General features: G+C 49.9%; 1 protein-coding gene across 1 annotated transcript; it reads right to left on the bottom strand.

Moving 5' to 3' along the window:
- Positions 1-834: 834 nt before the first annotated feature.
- On the bottom strand, positions 835-19,697 carry LOC122375667 (protein TsetseEP-like). The gene is made up of 7 exons (XM_043355150.1): positions 19,669-19,697; positions 18,444-18,573; positions 17,521-18,205; positions 17,061-17,115; positions 15,812-15,908; positions 15,300-15,392; positions 835-2,502 (listed from the first exon to the last, which is right to left on the bottom strand). Exons 2-7 carry the CDS (start codon positions 18,516-18,518, stop codon positions 2,329-2,331), a joined length of 1,179 nt encoding a protein of 392 aa, XP_043211085.1. The 5' UTR covers positions 18,519-18,573; positions 19,669-19,697; the 3' UTR covers positions 835-2,328.
- Positions 19,698-21,259: the final 1,562 nt, after the last annotated feature.

Genomic DNA, 21,259 nt, shown 5'->3' with positions numbered 1-21,259 from the left:
GAGTGCCGCGGTGGCGCAGCGGTATGATTTTCGCTTTTTGAGCCAAAGGTCTCGGGTTCGAAACTCGGGGTCGCCCGAAACGTTTTCTGAAGTAATGAAAGACGGACGAATTGCTATGTAAATTTATTTGTTTATTTTTATTTTTTAACATGAATCGAACTGAAAAATTAGTTATTGTAGAGAGTTTGGAAGGTTTTCCCAATAGCCGAGTTTGCTATCGGTATGATAAAAGAAAGCCAATCTTCAGGACGGAAGATCCTAGTCGATTTTTGCACAAGGCCAGGCAAAAATGTTAGCTGGAGTTTTTATTAATTGCCAAAGTGCGCCATACTCGTCCCTCCTAAGCCGATCAGTAGCGGCTGAGCTCTTATTTCACTGATCCGGATCAGTACCGGCTTTGCCCATGGAAACGGCCCCAGTCATCCGGATCAGTAGCGGCTTCACTGATCCGGATACGAATCCCCTTGCCCATGGAAACGTAGTCATTGGATCTAGCTTTAAAACTAAGCTCTTGAGAGCGTTTGACGTAATTCAATAATTTGCATCAAAGTCGGCCGACATGACGTCACTCTGACGTCGTTTGCGGCCAAACTATGGTAGCTAGAAAGTTGAAGTTTTAACGCAAGGTGTCAAATTAATGCAGCTCAGGGTACTGCAAGTTTCGTGTTGATCCGTGAAATGGTTTAGAAGATATTGCCGAAAAACGGGAGTGAGGCTCTGTAGAGCCCCCCCCCCCCCAGTCATGCGCGGGATATAGTACATACGTCAGTTCAGAATGGATTTTCCCCGAGATGGATCTCACTTCATTCTACGGAACCGCATCAGACACAGGGCGGCGTACCGTTTCGCCGTGTATTGTTAACATCCGACACACATGGAGCGGAGAACCGCCCTGCGGCAGCCGCAGTGGTCACCTCACGGGCGCCGCGCAGGTCCCCACACCGAGCCGTGCGTCAAACAACAGTCCAAACACTCCAGAGCCAACGCATCCGCCGGCGCGGATGTGGCCGCAAATGAACGTGTATGATATGAGTGACAACCTACGTCTGTGGGTGTAGAATGGCTGCCGATTGGGTGCCTGTCGTTGTCGTCAGTCAGTCGTCACGGTGCCGTCTAGATCGTGTCATGCGTCTCAACTCTCATGTCATGCGTTCCTTTTTCAGTCGTTGAATTCGTTTATTTTACCTGTCCTTTGTCACATGTGTTACGTGCACAGCAGACTGGATTAATCGTTATTGCCTAAGGTTCAGTACGTCCGACATTTCAGATACAGAGTATTATGGAGAGCGTTGTTAGATTAGCACTTCGAGGGAAACTTCCGGTGAAGCTCCAGCTGATCTGGAGTTCCGGACCTTCTCACGCCCTGGGCTCACATGGTCGACGTTACCGGCACATTATCGTTACGCGGTTGGCTCGGCTGCATCCAGCGCGGAGACACACTCGTGGCAGCCGGGAGTCAGACACGCAGCTAATTAACTGACGCGCCGTTTCCCGGTACATGTGCGACGCGCCACGTGACGGGTTTCCGTCGGCGCCGAACGCGCCGACGAGGAGGCTCATCACATCAGTGAATCGGCACCGCTGCGCAGAATCGGACGTCTGTTACCGCGCAGGATGCGCCCGAGGCCCTTCCGCAGCGGCGCGCTGGCGTATTGTGGAAATTTGGAAGCTCTTATTTTGTAAATACGTTCGACCTGACAAAAATATCTACACTTTTATATGACATATTGAGTAACACACACACAGTTTTTGTAGCAAACAGCTGCTTTTCATTATTGTGGAAACTTCTATATGACTATGCTGCGACTACATACAGCCTAGCCTTCTGCTCTAGCTCCATGAGTGCACATGTAAGCCACTATCAGCCGATGCAAGTTCAGTGTGCTACGTACACGAAGAGTCACTGGCCGAGCACGATTGATCCCGTGGAAAAAATCCCCGAGCAGTTCCATCTCTTCTGCGAGGAATTTCCGTTCCAAGCTGACCTTTTCGTTTGATCTGAACAGTGACCTGATCCTGACATTTCCTATCAGTGCAACTTTGACTGCAGTTCGATAACACACATAGTTATGAACGGCGCCCCCGACCGGTGACTACTCCGCGAGTCCGCGCTCCCCACGAGTGGAGCTCGCTCGAGGGCTATCCGAGCCCTCCACGGTCGCTGTCAGGGGACCGCGGCGTCACTGCAGGCACCAGCCGGACGGCGGGTGCCCAGCGGTCCTTATCCGTCCTCGCCCACCGGCACCGGACGCCGCTCCCCGCCCTGTGGCCTCGCTCCCCGCCTGGTGACGGCTGTTGGTGACCTCTCTGGTGACGGCTCTGGTGACCTCACTCCCGGTCTGGTGACGGCTCCTGGTCCCCGGCGGCGGCGGCGTGCTGCGGTGCGCTCTCCTCGGGATCCTCCGGGGCAGCGGGCTGGCGGGCGGCCGTCTCGGAGGAGGCGTCCCGGTCCGTCTCGGCGGCGAACGAGGACGGCTTATCGACCAGATCGACCAGGCTGCCCTGTAGGACAGGCGGCGACTGGTTATTGATTCCCATCCGCCCACCGCCGGCCGCGGCCGCCAGCCGGCTCGCCGCCGGCGCTCTCACCAACAGCGACAGCGAATCCAAGATTCCTTGACTACTCAGGTTGGTTCACTAGGGAACTAAAGGCGCCATGGTGACGTCATTCAGAGAAAATCATTCACGTTCAAATTAAGAGGTCATTTGAATTGCTGATTTTGGCTCGATATAGTCTTATTTTTTAGTTTCAGCCCCATTTATCGTAATGAGGCGAACTCATCGTTACATTGGTACATCTTTTGATGACAAATAATCCTTTTTTTTCTCCAGCTCGCTCGAAAGATGATGAAATTTGCATGCATGCCTATGGGTGAAGGGAGATTCTACCGCCGTGGTGACGTCACGGTAAAGGGATTCTGGAGCTCGTGAACGGGGGCTGAGCGAATCCGGCGCCGGCCGCGGCCGAGCGCCGGCCGCCGGTATCGCGCGGGCTATCGGGCGGTTAGTGCTGTCGTTGGAGACGGGAGGGCAGCGCTCGCCGTCGTCAGCGCGCCCCGTTAGAGAGCCGCCCGGGGCCAGGAGCACCACTCGCCTCGGTCGATGCCTATTTATAGAGACTATCTGGCGGGCTGGACGAGATTTATCACAGCTGTAAAGATTGTCTCACAGTCTCATGAATTCTTAGGCCTAGCCGTCCGTGGTTGGTACGCCTGGTTGCCGGGGAAAACGGGAAGGAACCTCTGGAATACGTCAAATTATGTGAATCGGCTCCATTTTAATTTCTGGCTCTGGTAGAGGCACTTGTAATCTATTGTTTAGCTCACCTGACGTTTCATGGTTTGCACTTTGCGCAGCGATTTACGTCACAAAGCGCATGTCAAAGAAGTTCATGGAAGTAGCTGTTCTAATAATTTCATTTATTAGGATAACGCTGAATAGGGGAGAGTGGGGCAAAGCGGCCACCCGGGGCAAAGCGGCCACCCATCGTTTTAGCCCTTCATAGCTGGCGTCAGTTCCAATTTAGGGTTTCCAATTATACTTCTCTTCACGGTCGTTCGAATGAGCCAGACCGGGGTTTCAGGCCCATCACCATTGTTCTGTGAAACACGGAAAAGCATTTCTTGCCAGGTTACCAACTATGTTTACAATTTTTAAATGTTATGTTATTTCATAACCGTTTGGAATTTTTATAAGCGTTCTTGTCCATGCATTGCATTGTTATCGTAAATGTATTCTATCAATTTTAATGTTTTTTACCCCACTAATAGCTAAGCTGGAATATTTTTGAATCGGACGGTATGCGCGGGGCAAAGTGGCCGGGGCAAAGTGGCCACCCCCGAATTGGCCATAAATTGTTTCCATCTGGATAAAAAAAACATTATTCATATTCAAATGTGTCGTCATGCATTCATCTTGGCCACTTTTCAGTTGCATGAGTTACCAAATAATGCAGTTAAATGTTTTTTTCATGAAAATCCTTTCTTTGTTTACCTACAGGTGGGATGCTAACAAATTGCAAACATCCATCCTCGCTTGAACCTTGTCACCATCAAATACCCTAGTCGTACATGAGGCAGCTATTTTGTTTCTCATATCGGGACTTGAGAAGACGCCGGTGGCCGCTTTGCCCCAGGGTATGGGGCAAAGTGGCCAATATGCATAGCTTTAAAGTTTTGTCAATATCTTCCATATGTGAACGCCTTTGGAAATAAAACGCAGTTGAAATGAAAGGCAACTTAACCCGCGCACCGACGGGGGTCTGCGCCAACTTAGTACCGACGGGGGGGGGGCGGATGACCGCCCCCCCCTGAGATCTCGAGAACGAAGCAAGATAGCGACAAGCGGTAAACGGCATCGGATACGCACGGACAAGGTCTACAATTTTTACTAAGGTAATTTTCAGGTCAGGTCAAAGATGACGTCACAGGGGTCGAAAAAGTCAAAATGGCGGCGCTAGATATGGAGAGGGTTTTTCTGGAATAACTTTCGAAGTAGTCAAGATAGGAACAAACTAAGGGCATCATCGTGATCCTCTCGTCAATCCGCATCGAATGATATATATGTTGACCTCGAAAGGTCAAGGTCAAAGGTTGACCTCAGGTCACGTGACCTCGAGGTCATCATGTATATCATTCGATGCGTCTTGACGAGCTGAACACAATGAGACCATCCGCGCGGCTGTATCTTGTTCCTGTAAGGAGTTATTGGCAAAAAACCTTTGGTGACCTTTGATGACGTCACATGACCTTACAGCTGCCCAACAGCAAAACAGACCTCAAGGTAGTGAAGGTTGATCGTATGTGAAGTCATGTATGGTATATGGGGCCATTCCGACCCGTTTTGGTGGTAAAAACAGGGAGTTGATTTTTCCCCCATTGACTTATAATGGGGAGGTCGCGAAATTGACCTGACCTTAGGTCACCGACATCAAAATTCCGAGATATACAAATTGTAGCTACTAATGACCTAATAACATCCTGCGACTTTCAAAGGCCTCCGACATCTACTGTAGCTCTGGCACGGTGACAAAGTTGCAAAAAAGTGACTTGAGGTTGGGTCATTCAAAGTGACCTGGTGACCTGACCTTAAAAGTTAGGAGGTTCAAACTTGCACACCATGTGTAAAATTGATGAGAGAATAGTCATACCAAATTTCGCGGCGCTACGCGCCGCGGTTTTCCCGCTATCCGCGAAAAACCTCAGGGGGGGGCGGATATCCGCCCCCCCCGTCGGTGCGCGGGTTAATAGGGATCACATTGGTATAGAAAGAATCTTTCCAAGCTTAAAAATCAAGCGTTGGCATCGTGAGAAGCGTTAGGGTGGCCGCTTTGCCCCACTCTCCCCTATATGCTAATCAAGTGCATACCTGGAATAAGAAACCCTCCTATATTGGGCTCCTATGCGCCAAGTTGCCACCACTAGCATGGCACAAATTGCCAACGAACTTATGGAACACGCTGTTTTTCAGTACCCGCAAAGTAAGAATCGAGTAAGTACCTAAGCAGTTCTGTCCACAACAGTTATTCGTTACATTACAATGGAAGTTTCACAATAATAGGTAGGTATATAATCATTGTTTTAATAATTAATTCTAAACGATTGGATGGACGGATGAAAATAATGGGAAATAGTTAATTCACATGTTGTAATCTTGCGAATTTCAACTTTTCATGCTCACTTTTTGCTAGCTAAAGCGCGTGTGTGTCGAAAAAAGTATTTGGAGCCAAACCTCTTTTGAAGAAAGCAAACTATGCTATATAGATTCTCCTCCATCTATACATAACTTGTCTTAACCCTCGCACGACCAGGCCATTTCTCATAACACGAACGACCAGGGGGGGGGGGGTTGTTACGACCCCCCTGGCGTTTCGAAACGGAAGGTCGTAGAGCTTAGCGGAAAAAACCAACGGATTGCTCTCAACGAGATCTCGCGATTGGTGGTATATTTTTTGGTCCTAGGTCAACATTTGACCTACTTTTGACCGGTCAAAGGTCAAATTTTCGGAAAAATAGACTTTTTTCAACTTTCGGCGGCGATTGCGGCAAAACGGTGGGAGATATCGACTTGAAACCTTCACTATCGTGTTCCTTGATCAATTCTCTATCGTTTGGTATGTATTTCGTTTCCCTAGCTCTAAAAATGGCGCGTTGGGAGCGCCGGAAGTCGGCAAGGTCACAGTCGGCGGCAGAAATTCGAAAAATCAAAATTTAAATTTTTGAAATCTGATTGTATTTTTTGATTTGGGAGGTCCATTTGCTCCCTATAGAAGCTAATATTGCTGCATATTCCCATTGAGGTGACAAGAATTAGCAAAATAGTGGTTCGGGCGCTTTTCAAAAATAGTACCGGACGCTGTTCCTCTTGTGACGTCATAGCTCCGTGACCTGACCTGACCCGGTCAAATTTCTTATACCATATGATAGCCAATACTTGCCCCAACATGCATGGGAAGTTTCATCACGATCCATCAACCGATGTCCGTACCACCGGCAGGAAACCTCGGGCGTTGGCACTCAGTTTGTGAAAATCCGGCCGGAGGCTGTACCTCTTATGACGTCATAACTCCGTGACCTGACATGACCCGATCAATTTTTTTTCGGCAAAAGATGCGCAAAGGTTGCCTTAGAGGGTATTGAAAATTTCAGCCCGCTACGACAAGCCGTTTAGCGTGCACTTCGAAAAAACCTCAGGGGGGGGGGTGATACAACCCCCCCCCCCACCCTAGGCGTTCTAGGGTTAACCCGCGATTCTATCTGCGCGGGCCCCTTTGCAACAATGAGCGTGTCCACTGTCCATCGAATCGTTGTAGACCAAGCCTTTGTTTTACTGTTCAGTGGATAGTTCCTCATTGGCTACGTTTCCACTTTCCATGGCACAAGATAAGCCGATTTTGAAAAAATGGATTTGCTCCTTCATAGCATTTAGGCATAATGTAAAAATGTAAATATAGGATTAGGTGCTAGCTAAAACCATAGATACGCTCATTTTTTTTTGCATAAGGTAAATATGTAGTTTCGGAGAAAAACGCACGTGAAATTTCGCTAAATCGATTTAGACGTGTCATGGAAACGTAGTGATTATCGAGCATTCTACTGTAACTCAGGACAGGACCCAATCGCAAGTCGCCAGGACTCCTGTAGCTCCTGGACTGTAGCTCAGGACCCACCCATAGCGGTGAGCCCCTGGAGCCGATGTCACTGAGTCGTTCAGGTAGCGGGGCACGTCACTGCACAGTGGCAACCTCTGCCTGCGCTCCCGATACTCCAGCCAGCCCGTCATTGGGGATATTTATGGGTAGCGCTGCTCGATAGCCAGCGAGCAATTCACCACCACGACCAAATATAAATTATAGTTCATGGCCCACAGCGGTACTGAAAATCAATGCATATGTGGAACGCGCTCCATGTTGTTGGAACTGATTTTTATTTCGCCATGGAGCCTGATGAGGGCATTGAATTTAACAAGTCCCACTGTCTGTCTTCAGAAGCTCGTTGTATGCGAACAGTTTTTTCGCTATAACTTGGCCAAAAAAAAGAGGTATCGATCTAAAATTTGGTATGTATATCGAAGAGCGCAGGGACTATCACATATATTCCGGTTTTTTCGAAAGTCGAATTTATTTTTGTTTTTTTTAATTTTTCTATAAAAATCATTTTTCTTATTTTTGGGGGTCAAAATCCCAAAATTTCGAAAATCTGAGATAGCAGTTTTGTAGCGCCGTTTTTTTCTACACAGCCACTAGAGCACTTCATGGGCCGGATAAATCCGTTATCCACGGATAAATCCGCGGACCGGATAGGATTGGATTCTAAATTTGTTAAAAAAGAACGGATATGGGCGGGCCGGATTTGGGAATTGAAGGTTGAACCCGGATCAAAACGGATCAAAATTTTAACATTCAACATTGAAGTTAAAAATTAACCTAATGTGTTAAGCGGCAGCAGAGGTTTGATTAAAGTAATAGGCATCATTTTATGACACTCACTTGTCACAAGACTTGTCTTCAAGTGGATAATGTATGCAATGTATGCATGATTTTTGGAACCATGATGGTCTATGAGATGTATGGCTGTCTGGTCCCTTAGATTGAATTTGTTAGTCCAGTTTTGGGTGAAACCAGTTATTGGTGAAACGGATTATTACGGATATTTTTTGAAGTTTGGCTGCAATACGGGCCATGGGTGGGCCGGATTCTGATATTCAAAGAAAGGCGGATAATGGGCGGATCTGGATATGACTTGCCGGATATGGGCCGGGCCGGATCCTAAAAAGCCTATCCGTGAAGTGCTCTAACAGCCACATAGAGAACTTTAAAATTGCTTGTTAACTGTAGAATTGGTGAGCGTTTCAAGATGTCATGTTTTTTGCTCATTTTTACTCGAACATGACCTCAGTTTGACCTCAATAACTCCTGACCTGAGGTGACCTGTGACTTGAAATTTTGTGTGAAGGTGTCAAATTGATGCCCGGTAAGGTATACAAAATTTGGCGCCGCTGCGCGCCGCCGTTTTCTCGCTGAAAAACCACAGGGGGGGGCCACACTGAAATAAATTCATAAAATAAAGATATTTGCTGTAAAAGAGATTAGGTGCAGATTTGGTCAAATTAGGTGCACTCGCCGGATAGCCCGTCGTGAAAACGGCTATTGTGTCCAGTTTTCAGCACTGTAACCCTATATGGGTACTTATAAAGCATAGCACGAAATCGTAACTTACGCTTGTAAAAACAGGCAGAAATGAAAAGTCGCCACCGCTTACTAGAAAGTCGTCTATTAGGTACACTTAAAGTGGCCATCCCACCTTAACAGTAGTTTTGAGTTCAGATGGCCAAATTGGGGTCCTTGGCTTGCACTTACCAGTTTGGGCACTCACAAGTCACAACATCGAGAATTGCTTCAGTTTGGAGATATTTAATTTCAAACTTGCAGTTTTCAGATTCTAAGGGGCAAATGCATTTGAATGCCCCCTTAGAATTTGTGACGTCAGCGTGGATCTAACGATTTTCAAATCTTGCCCTAAAACCATCGTTAAAACGTGGTGGTTTATACTACTTTCCGTGAAACATGTGTCGCACTTTTAGATTGCCAAATTATTGCCTCCAAATGACGTCGTAGGAAGAGCGGACATCCCAAAAAGTAAACAAAAGAAAAAGTAAAAGTATCTTGAAAACCAGTGAATATTTTTCTGTGAAATTTGTTAGATATTCATTTTTGATAATTCTGAACCACGGGACATCGCTTTTATGCCACTTCATTAACTTTTTGAAGGTGTGAGGGTCCCTTTAAAGGGATTATCAGCAGGGGTGTAATTTTCCTATTTCCTAAAATGATTGTGGGTGCCCACCTGTAACTAACGCCAGGCCACTTTGGGGCATAATGCCTATTCTTTATGTGGGAGCCTAGATTAACACCGAATTTGATATTATTGCTAGCCGAAGGGCGCTTTAAGTGACATGTCTGATTAAACAAATACACGGATAAAAGTGTAAAGTGACCGGAAATGCATAAAAATGAGAGGGGCACCAGACGGTTACGAGGGCGCCGTCAGACCATGCCATTCTCTTAGAAGGGCGCCAAGTGATTGAAAACGCTATGTGGTCCAGGGGCGCTGAGAGACCAGAAGGGCGTCGAACAGTCATGAGTCAGTATAGTGCTAAGTTGGTGGGGATATAGGGGCGCCAGACGGTTACGAGGGTGCCGTGAGACCATGAAAAGGGAAGCCATTCTCCTAGAAGGGCGCCGAGTGATTGAAAACGCTATGTGGTCCAGGGGCGCTGAAAGGCCAGAAGGGCGCCGAACAGTCGAGGGATGCACGGTGGACAGAGACAAAGGGCGCGAGACGGTCAGAAGGGCGCCGTTAGACCATGAGAAGGGCGCAGTGCTGTCAAAAGGGTGCCATTCTCCCAGGGCGCCGAGTAATTAAAAACGCTATATTATCCAGGAACGCGAGACGGTCCGGAGGACGCCTTTACAGCATGCGAATTGCGAAGGGCGCCGTGCTCTCGAAGGGACGCTTGTCAAATTACAAATTGAATTTGTAAAAGACTTGTGGGTGCATTTTCATCATTGTGGGGGTATAATTCAGGATTGTGGGTGCATCTGCTCCCACAAAGAGATATAATTATAAAAATACCCCCCTGATTATCAGAGTTTAAAAAGAAAGAAAGAAGGAATCGGCTTGTTCTGCCGCTATCGGTGCATTACTCAGGCTCTGCTTATTCTCATGATGATATGCATAAAAATATATATTAGTGCACTGCCTGATTATTCAAGTTACAGCCACGTTGTGGTTTTAACGCTTATCAGCGCCAATAACATATGGATGACCCAGCACCATCTATGTACAAGGTAAGAAGGTTTCATATTTTTTCAGATTCCGCTATGTAATGTTGAAACGGTCATATCTGGCTAACCTGTCAGCTTTGGTGTTTATCTCGCATTGTGAGTGTCTAGAATTCTCTAGCTAGTGTTAATCCTAAGGGCTCGTTGAGAAACTATCCAAGTATGAGACACTGGCCGTTATTTCTGGGTGGCAACCGGATCGAGCTTCTTTGGATGGCCACCATTTGAAATCAGACAATTTTGGGATGAAGGACTTTGGACTGCGGTCTCAGTCACGCTCTTGTACACTGAACAACTGCGAAATTTTGGAGGAAACAACTGATGATATTTTTTTAATGAATCCAATCGCGTACCACTGCGCTCTTTGCTTTGTGTACAAACATTTCATGCTGTAAGTCGTTTGTACCGTCCACCCGATAGTAGGTATGTAGGTACTATACACTGAAAACTAAAATGATTCCGGAGGGGTGATATTAGGAGAATGGTCTAAAAAGAAACCCCAATTATTCCCGTAATATACTTCAAGTAGCACCTTTTTGGCCTTAGATACCCCCAATATCCCAACATTATTACCCTAATATGCCTGTTGGATGGCTAAGTGGAATCAAAATGATTATCTGGTTATGCCTCCATTATTCTTACGAAATGCCTAATGTATTCCCCCTGATTCTCCTCTATGCCCCTTTGATGCCCCCTAGCATAGTTCCAATGCTCCGTCTAAACCCGATCTATGCTCCTTTGATGCTATCTATATACCCCATTGATGCTCCTTTGATGCTTGCTATAAACCCCATTGATGCTCCTTTGATGCTCTCTATATACCCCATTGATGCTCCTTTCATGCTCTCTACATACCCCATTGATGCTCTCTATATACCCCATTGATGCTGATTTGATGCTCTCTATACACCACATTGATGCTCCTTTGATGCTCTCTATATACCCCATTGATGCTTCGTTCCGCAGTGGCGGATCAAGGGATGGGATCGCGGGGTCATGCTATTCCTCGTGAGATCCCCATGAGATACCTAGCGCACTGATTTCTTTACCCACACAAAGGTAAGAGACGCCATTTATGTAACCACCTTCGCCCTTCCTCTGGATTTCCTGGATCCGCCCATGCCATCGACGGTCAGCCACACCAACAGGAACCACGTTACGCTTGTGTGTATAAGAAAAACGTACTGTATTGATTGGAAAGACAACTACCTCTGCATTCATTTCAAAATCACAGCTTCCTAGTTGCCAAGAGACATTCAATTTGTACTATCCATATTAAACATACGTCACGCACACGCCTCATATAACAAATGCCATATCACATGTTGAGATCCAGGCTGTAAAAAACACATGACACACGAGAAGCGCCGCTGGCTCTTCTATGATGACCGTTCCCTCTTACGAAGGAGTCGCAAAACAACCGGTGCCTCTTCAAATGGCGTGGTTTTTCCCACCTTTGCTACACAACGAAAGTTGGGCGTGTGGCTCCTACGAGTTCCCCCTCCCTGACCTCAAGGAAGTCCGACAACGTAGCCCAGGGGCTGCCACAGGATGTCAACAGGCCCGCCCATGCCGCTTGTGACCCCTTTCCCTGTGGGGCGGGCCATCACGTCCGTCTCCATCATCTCCGTCCTCGTCCATCACTCCGTCTCCACTCCGCCCCTGGGCTTACCTCACTGCGCGGGCACACTATGCTGTCAGCACCGACAGATTTTTCAGCGCGTCCGCCGTCGCTGTTGACTCTGCCGGCAGCCCCATGATGTCGTGGACGATGAACCACATCGTGGAGCGCGATGCACGGGACACTTTCTGGTTGAAGACGTAGTGGGCGACCCCGAAGAGAAGGAGTGCCTCTTCAAGGCACTGGGCGCTGGCCACCACTGTTTCTTCGACCACGATGTCGACCATTTCATCGTCATATGAGTTCCTGCTAAGGATGGTACCCACCCTCAATAAGGCTCAATTCCAGCCTAAAAATGGCACCACTCGCAACCACACAGCACCCAACACCGCTCTTCACTGATCACCGGAAATGGCGGATAAAAATGGCGGACCTTTGGCGCGTTCCTGATGCTTCCAACGAAGAATCATTGAGGAATAATATGGTTCTACTCGGGTGATATCAAGAGTATTTTGAAAGAATCAGGCAAAGGAAGCATAACAGAAGAATATGAAAGCATCTCAAGGGAATATGAGCCTCCCTGTGATTCCGGCAAGATACCCTCTGGGCAATGACAGGGTATATTGTAAGAATAGATAGAGAATCATAAAGGCATAACTGTCAGCGACTGGGGTATCAACAGCATCTTATACGCACGGAATCATGCAGAATCATTTGGGGTATCAATGGCATAATATGGTTCTCACAGGGTGATATCAAGAGCTTATTAAGAGAATCAATAATTCATGGAGGACGAGGGAATATGGGAATATGAAGCCAATTGCGATTCCATGAATATACCCCATAGGTATAATGAAGAGATCAAAAGGGAATAATTGGGGTATAGACTTCAATGATCAGGGCATCAGGAGATTCATTTTGGTTTTCAGTGTACGCAGCACACGCATAATTACGCAGCACCTAACGTGGTATCGGAACGCCGCACTATTTCTCTCAACGAGTGAGCGAAACAACTATAGCAAACATTCAGCGCACGCTGCATCAACAGGCCAGCGCGCTGTGACGCTAACCGAATAAAGTTTGGCTTTGTTCGTCGCGCTTGAGGTGGGTCCGAAAGTTTGTGCGGGTATGCTTCCCTTCGAGTTGTCAGTTCCAGAGGGACTGCTGCCGGTGCCCGCAGCTCAGTAGTTTGCTAGCATCCCCATAACATAGCCACCGGCCAAAACAGCCTCACGTGGCCGAGACATGTGACCCGTAAACCAGCCTCCTCCCGTATATCTAACGAGATGCTCGTAAAAGTACGGGGCAAAAGCAACGGTGGTCGGTATTGCATAATCATAACAATAACCGCAAGATCTAAATGTTACACAATGAGCTTTTGCTACTTTTGTTGGGTTACATCTAAAGTAACTACGTAATTGATTTAATACTGACTCGTGTTTGGCCGTCATTCCTCCTGGCTGGTTTCCCCTCTAAGCGTCTGCTCGCTGGGGAGCCGCTCGCAGTCTGTGTTTCTGCTCACCCGACTACTCTATTCTGATGGTATTTTTGCTCACCTGACCACTCTGTTCTGATTGTACTTATGCTCACCTGACTACTCTGTTCTGATTGTATTTTTGCTCACCTGACTCGGACGTAGCCAAGGGAGGGGCGGAGGGGGCACCCGCCCCTCCCTTGGGGTTTTCAGGAGGCCCCCCGAAAGGATTCAGGCCAACGTGGGCCGAAGGCCCACGTTGGCGAATCCTTTCGGCCTGAATCCAACGTGGGCCGAAGGCCCACGTTGGCTTAAATCACGTCGGAGGCGAACGAAATTCACGCGGGAATCTAAAAAATGACGTCAGAACAATCAGGGCCCTCTGACCAGCCTGACAAGTGACAGCTAGGGTCCTTCTCATCTCCTGTGAATAACCACTAGTGTCTGTGTCTGACCGCTTGGGCCCCTCTGACTCCTCAGTAGAGAGGAGGCCCTCTGTGGGTAGGAGGTCCTCTGTGGGTAGGAGGCCCTCTGTAGAGAGGAGGCCCCCTTAGAGAGGAGACCCCCTGTAGAGAGGAGGCCCTCTGCAAAAAGGAGGCCCTCTGTAAAAAAGAGGCCCTCTGTAAAAAGGAGGCCCTCTGTAGAGAGCAGGCCTTCTGTAAAGAGGAAACCGCCTGAAATCAGAAGGCCCTTTGAAGAGAGGAGGCCCTCTGTAGAGAGGAGATCTTCTGAAGAGAGGAGGCCCTCTGTAGAGGAGGACTCCCTCAGTAGAAAGGAGGTCCTCTGTAGCTAGGAGGCCCTCTGTAGAGTGAAGGCCCTCTGAAGAGAAGAGGCCCTTTGCAGAGATGAGGTCCTCTGTATAGCGGAGGTCCTGTGTAGAGACGAGACTCTTTGAAGAGAGGAAGCCCTTTATAGATAGGAAGCCCTCTGTAGAGAGGAGGTCCCTGTAGAGACTAGAGAGGAGGCCCTCTGTAGAGAGGATGCCCTCTGTAAAGGAGGCCCTCTGGAGAGAAAGACACCCTCAGCAGAGAGGAGGCAGTTACTGACAGGGGCACCGGGAAGGATCATCTGAGGTGAGGTGAGGTCATCAACAGTTTTTAGCCAATAAATCACGACATGATGGGGCTAAATAGTTGTTAGTGTACCAAACTGTTCGCCTGGTCATGACGCGTCGATTGGTACCCAGCATGACCTTCCTAGGTCAGATTTTGAAGTTGACCTATCTATGTAGGTCATTATAAACCATGTTATTTGTTATGACCTCTGGCGACCTCAATATTGACCTGACTCAAAAAACTTGTTTACAAAAGTTGTAAGTCGTTCAACGAACTATCAAACGCCGTTGCCGTTTGTCGCTACGGTTCGTGCTTTTCGAGTTCTGACGGGGGCCAAAAAGGCCCCCGCCTGATTCAGAGTCTTTCAGAGCCCGCCCGGAATACGGTTAAGCGCTTGAACGATATATGCTAATACACCAAGTGTTACTCTGACCTTTCTTTTAGGTATCTTGACTCTGACCGTCATCCAGTATCCACCATTCCTCACAGATCCTCCCCCTCCTGCTGCGGTCCGGCCGCCACCGCCGCCGCCGCTCGAGTTTTTTTTTTTTTTTTTTGCCAGTTACCACGCCACTCGGTGACTTGTGATATTCGTATGTTTCTTACCGCTGCAGCGGTAAGAAACATACTAGTGCGCTGGCCATATGAAAGCTGAGCAAAAGTGAATGCATTATGTTGTATGTAATTATGTAGGCATGAGACCCTCTGTAGAAAGGAGGCCCCTTTAGGGAGGAGGCCCTCTGTAGAAAGGAGGCCCCCGGGACTCCTCCGCCCCTCCCTTGGCCAAATCCTAGCTACGTGCCTGACCTGACTACTCTCGGTCCGTTTCAGCTCCTGGACGATCTCTTGGTGCTCACCAATCAGCTTCTCTAGGTCGTCCAGTCGCTGTGCCGCCTCCGACTGAAGACAGGAAGCAATGTTGTCATCGAGAAACGTTCATTTAACTGTTTGTGTAGCATTTGCAAAATGGGACTCAAAACGCTTGTTTTAATCAGGGTTGAGTTTTATTACTGCTTTTTAAGTCAGATTGACCCAAGTAACTCAATCATGAATCATTTTTCTTGAGCAATTTTAGACAGTCCACAGGTGCAACACATGCAATCGGTCAGCGGACAGACGGACTGACGGCATGAGGGACAGACGGACAGACAGAGCGGGAAAGAAAAATGGGGAAGAGGATGGGAGAGAGAGAGAGGAGGATGAAAAAAGAGAAAAAGGGGAAGTGGCAAAAGGGAGGAATTGATCGAGAGAAATGGAGGGAAGGGAGGCGATTAAAGGGCAGGAAATAAGGTAGTAGGAAAGTATAGAGGTCTTCTCACCTTCATCTGTGTGAGCTTGGCGCGGCTCCCCTCGCTGGTGTCACTGCGCGCGTCATCGTCCAGACACAGGGCGCCGCCATATTGGTCGCTGACAGTGCTGGAACAGCCGCACACGTGACAATTTACACCACCTAAACAAGGAAAACACACGCAGGTAATCTGCATGAGGTTCGGCGAAAGCATAGCTATAGTAATGCTGAAGCATCCTGTCGCACCGACACTGACGTATTCGTCTCGATAATTACAATGTCATCGATACATACATACAAGTACATACATCGGTCCAGCCATTCTCTGCATCGATTAGTTTCAGAGTCGCCCGCCAACAGCCTCACTCACCCGAGCCGGAGGACCGGGGACCTGTGGCACTCACCCGAGCCAGAGGACCGGGGGACCTGTGGCACTCACACGAGCCGGAGGACCGGGGACCTGTGGGCTGTGGCACTCACCCGAGCCAGAGGACCGGGGACCTGTGGCACTCACCCGAGCCAGAGGACCGGGGACCTGTGGCACTCACCTGAGCCAGAGGACCGGGGACCTGTGGCACTCACCCGAGCCAGAGGACCGGGGACCTGCGGCACTCACCCGAGTCAGAGGACGGGGGACCTGTGGCACTCACACGAGCCGGAGGACGGGGACCTGTGGCACTCACACGAGCCGGAGGACGGGGACCTGCGGCACTCACCCGAGTCAGAGGACGGGGGACCTGTGGCACTCACACGAGCCGGAGGACGGGGACCTTCACCAATCTCCCGAACCGGAGGACGGGGGCCTTCACCACTCACCCGAGCCGGAAGATGGGGGCCTTCACCAGACACCACTCACCCGAGCCGGAGGACGGGGATCTGCAGCACTGAGGTCATGGCCGGTGTGGGGCTGGCGGCGGCGACGGGTCTGACTGCTAGAGACCGCGGAACTGCCTGCTAGGGGACCGCGGAGCTGACTGCTGGGGGACCGCGGAGCTCGGACCGACTGAGGCCCGCCGGCGCTCCGGAGGCCGGCGCGCCGCCCGCCGACATCGAATCAATGGGATGTGCGCGCACCAGCCGCCGCCGCCGCCGCCGCCGATTCCCGGGGAGCGACCCACGTGACAGGGCGGCAGCCGGCAGGTCGAGGGACCCCACACACATGTCCTGCACGGTTTCAGTGACCACCAGCAGACATACCACATCTGCACAGAACGGCAGGGTGTGTGCGGTTGAAGGGTGCAATTAGATTGGACGGAGAGGGAGCATCATGAAAAACTTACTCGACATCTTGGGACTGATCGATGTTGTCGTTCGTCGCATCGGCAGCGTCCGCTTCTGCGAGCGAATGCGCAGCAGATGATCAGAATACTGCTAACTCACAACGGGAGCTCGACAAATAAATATCAATAATAATGTAAGGATGTGATGGCGAAAGAGTACACTGCCGTGATTTCACAACACGAAAAGCCAGTGCACGTTACCTAATGCTGGTTAAAAATATATGAATAATAGGCAATCCTATACACTATAGAACACTACACGCTAGAGTTGATCATATAGTCAATGGTTAAGTATAGAGACCTATGAGTTGAGCTTCAGCCAGCATATAACTATCAATATAAGGGGTTAGTGACATACTAATTGATATCCAATGTCTCGAATGGCGTATTCTTCTGTAAAGCCAGCGACTTATGATTGAGAGCGCTAGGGATCAGTTCTGCTCTCACTAACTTCACTCACCGTCGGTTCGTTCGTCCATGGGAGCGTAGCCAGCGTCATCTTCGAGCTGTTGATTGGAGCCGGGTTCACATTCTGCGTCTTCAGGTGACAGCTCCGGCAGGACGTCAGGCTCCGGCTCCGGCTTTGGCTCAGGTTCCACCTGTGGCTCAGGCTCTGGCTCAGGTTCCACCTGTAGCTCAGGCTCTGGCTCCGGCTCCTCTGCTGGCTCAGGTTCCACCTCTGGTTCCGGGTCTGGCTCAGGTTCTACTGTTGGGTCAGGCTCTGGCTCTGGCTCTGGCTCGGGTTCCACCTCTGCCTCTGGCTCGGGTTCCACCTCTGGCTCAGGCTCAGGGTCCACCACTGGCTCAAGTTCTGGCTCAGGCTCTGGCTCCGGCTCCGGTTCCGGCTCTGGCTCCGGCTCCGGCTCATACGGAGGCTCTGGGCTGAACTCGGGCTCGGGAGTGCCGAACTCCTCCTGCCCGGGTTCGACACTCTCCCGGTACTCCGTGCGACCTCCGGCGGTGGGCTCCAGGTCGGGGATCGGCTCCCCGCGGTCCGAGTAGAGGACCGACTCCTGCTCCGGGCAGTAGTCGTAGTAGTCCTCGTCCAGGAACTCCTCCTCCCCCTCCTGCTCCTCCTCCCAGACCGGGCGGGAGGAGCGCCGGCGGTCAGCGCAGCCGTCCTCGCTCCGAGCATTACTGGAGCGCTGCGAACGACAGTCCCCGATCTGGGCTTATTTGGGCGACCTGATAGACGGCGGAAGTGTGGAACATTGGAATCTTGCAACAGATATATTGGTTCACGGTTGTAGCACTGACTTTCATCTTATTTGAAAAAGTATGCATGCGTTATCACTGAGCAATGGGCATTGACAGCCGTGAACATTAAAGAAAAAAACTGGTATTTATCAAGACCGCCGAATCAAGTTCATAGATGGAACTGACCAAGGAGCTGAGTTTGGAGACATCATCGTCCTCGTAGATGGCCTTCTTCTTGGGCCTTTCTCCGCTGGCGATCATACGGAACGCTCCGGGAACTCCGCTCAGCGGCAGCAGGCGGACTGGAGGGGAGCACCAGGTCAGAACAGTGGCTCTGCAGCAGGCGGACTGGAGGGGAGCACCAGGTCAGAACAGTGGCTCTGCAGCAGGCGGACTGGAGGGGAGCACCAGGTCAGAACGGTGGCTCAGCAGGCGGACTGGAGGGGAGCACCAGGTCAGAACGGTGGCTCAGCAGGCGGACTGGAGGGGAGCACCAGGTCAGAACGGTGGCTCAGCAGGCGGACTGGAGGGGAGCACCAGGTCAGAACGGTGGCGGGACATCGGTCAGAACAGTGGCTCAGCAGGCGGACTGGAGGGGAGCACCAGGTCAGAACGGTGGCGGGACATCGGTCAGAACAGTGGCTCAGCAGGCGGACTGGAGGGGAGCACCAGGTCAGAACGGTGGCGGGACATCGGTCAGAACAGCGGCTCAGCAGGCGGACTGGAGGGGAGCACCAGGTCAGAACGGTGGCTCAGCAGGCGGACTGGAGGGGAGCACCGGGTCAGAACAGTGGCTCAGCAGGCGGACTGGAGGGGAGCACCAGGTCAGAGCGGCGGCGAGACACCAGGTCAGAACGGTGGCGGGACATCGGTCAGAACAGTGGCTCAGCAGGCGGACTGGAGGGGAGCACCAGGTCAGAACGGTGGCGGGACATCGGTCAGAACAGTGGCTCAGCAGGCGGACTGGAGGGGAGCACCAGGTCAGAACGGTGGCGGGACATCGGTCAGAACAGTGGCTCAGCAGGCGGACTGGAGGGGAGCACCAGGTCAGAACGGTGGCGGGACATCGGTCAGAACAGTGGCTCAGCAGGCGGACTGGAGGGGAGCACCAGGTCAGAACGGTGGCGGGACATCGGTCAGAACAGTGGCTCAGCAGGCGGACTGGAGGGGAGCACCGGGTCAGAACAGTGGCTCAGCAGCGGACTGGAGGGGAGCACCAGGTCAGAGCGGTGGCTCAGCAGCGGACTGGAGGGGAGCACCAGGTCAGAGCGGTGGCTCACCAGGCGGACTGGAGGGGAGCACCAGGTCAGAACGGTGGCGGGACATCGGTCAGAACAGTGGCTCAGCAGGCGGACTGGAGGGGAGCACCAGGTCAGAACGGTGGCTCAGCAGGCGGACTGGAGGGGAGCACCAGGTCAGAACGGTGGCGGGACACCAGGTCAGAACGGTGGCGGGACACCAGGTCAGAACGGTGGCTCAGCAGCGGACTGGCGGTAAGACGGCACGTCAGATTAGGGGCAGCAGGTGGACTAGCGGTCAAGGTCTAGTCACGTAATTGTTGGCCACATGGTCAATTCTTAGTTTCATTGGATTGCCGCATTGATTTCACAAATATATCAACCAATTGTTTTATTGTAGTTTCATTCATAATTGCATTGTTCATCATTTAGTAAATAACTTTTCATTTTTCGGGGTAGCATCGCCCATTGGGTAGCACCACCCGAGCTCATCAGGCAAAGAAATTCGCAGATTGCTGAACTATTAAGTTTTTCTTCATATCGTAAATTTCGAGGCGTTTTAGTATGTTCATTAACCCGCGCCCCACGGGGGGAGGGGGGCTATTTATAGCCCCCCTCCCGTTTTTCTGCAATAACTTCCAACCCCCTTGACATATCGACGCCAAACTTTCAGTATCTTTGGCTGCATCAATTTGACACCTTGTGTCAAAATTTGAACTTCGTAGCTACCATAGGTCGGCCGGAAATGACGTCAGAGGGACGTCATGTTCGGCCGATTTCGACGCAAAACATTCAACCACGGCAATCGCTCCCAAGGGCTCAGTTTTTAAGCTAGATCCAATTTCTTTGCATGAGAGGACTCAGAATAGACTGCGCTATCAAACTGCTATCTCGTATTTTCGAAATTGTGAAAATTTCGAAAATTTTATATAATAAAATTCAAAATTTACATTTTTACATTTTTTTTCAAAAAGTTTTTGACTTTTCGAAAAAATCGGAATATATGTGATAGAACGCGTTATAATGACTAACTCTAGCAAGTTTTAGCTAAATATCTTCAAAAATGGCCAAGTTATGCGCATTATTACAAAAAGTTCACAATTATTAATTTTTCAAATCAATTTTTCACCAAGTATTCGACATCTTACGCCAATATAGATAGCACCATCGTGTTCTTGAGCTCAAACTGCATCCAATAGACACCTTTTCTGTTGAAAATAACTTCAAAATTTGACCTTTTTTGACCTGAAAGTGACCTGACCTAAGCTAAATTCGACTCAAAATGACCTCGAATGACACAGACGACATCAAATTCGAAATCTTTGGCCTAAATGGACCAGAAAACATGTGTCACGTGACCGACGCATGATATAATATTTTCGTGACCTGTGATGACCTGACGTTGACCTGAAAATCAAAGTACAAGTTTGGTACCCTCAGGGTATCTAGAGCATCTGTTCACGAGTGTGTGAACCAAAAATGAGCCTGATCTGACTTGTAAGGCGGCGGCCAGAGCCCAAAACGTGAACAAGCCAAAATGCTAATAATTTTTATTTTGACCTGACCTGTGACGTCATCGGTGACCTTGAGGTCAATGAAATTAGGTTTCGCTCGACAGTTTTTCCGGGGCTATCAGACGCCGTTTGAATTTTGACGATCGGCCCAAGTAGTTTCGGAGTTAGGAGGGGGGCTATGAATAGCCCCCCCCCCCAGTAGGGCGTGTCATAATACTCAGACCCCAGTGGGGCGCGGGTTAAATGCAAT

The sequence above is a fragment of the Amphibalanus amphitrite genome, unplaced genomic scaffold (assembly GCF_019059575.1).
Source record: "Amphibalanus amphitrite isolate SeventyFive unplaced genomic scaffold, NRLGWU_Aamphi_draft 001891F_arrow, whole genome shotgun sequence".
Taxonomy (NCBI): domain Eukaryota; kingdom Metazoa; phylum Arthropoda; class Thecostraca; order Balanomorpha; family Balanidae; genus Amphibalanus; species Amphibalanus amphitrite.
Note: the sequence above shows the minus strand (reverse complement) of the source record. Positions and strands in the feature narration are given on the sequence as shown.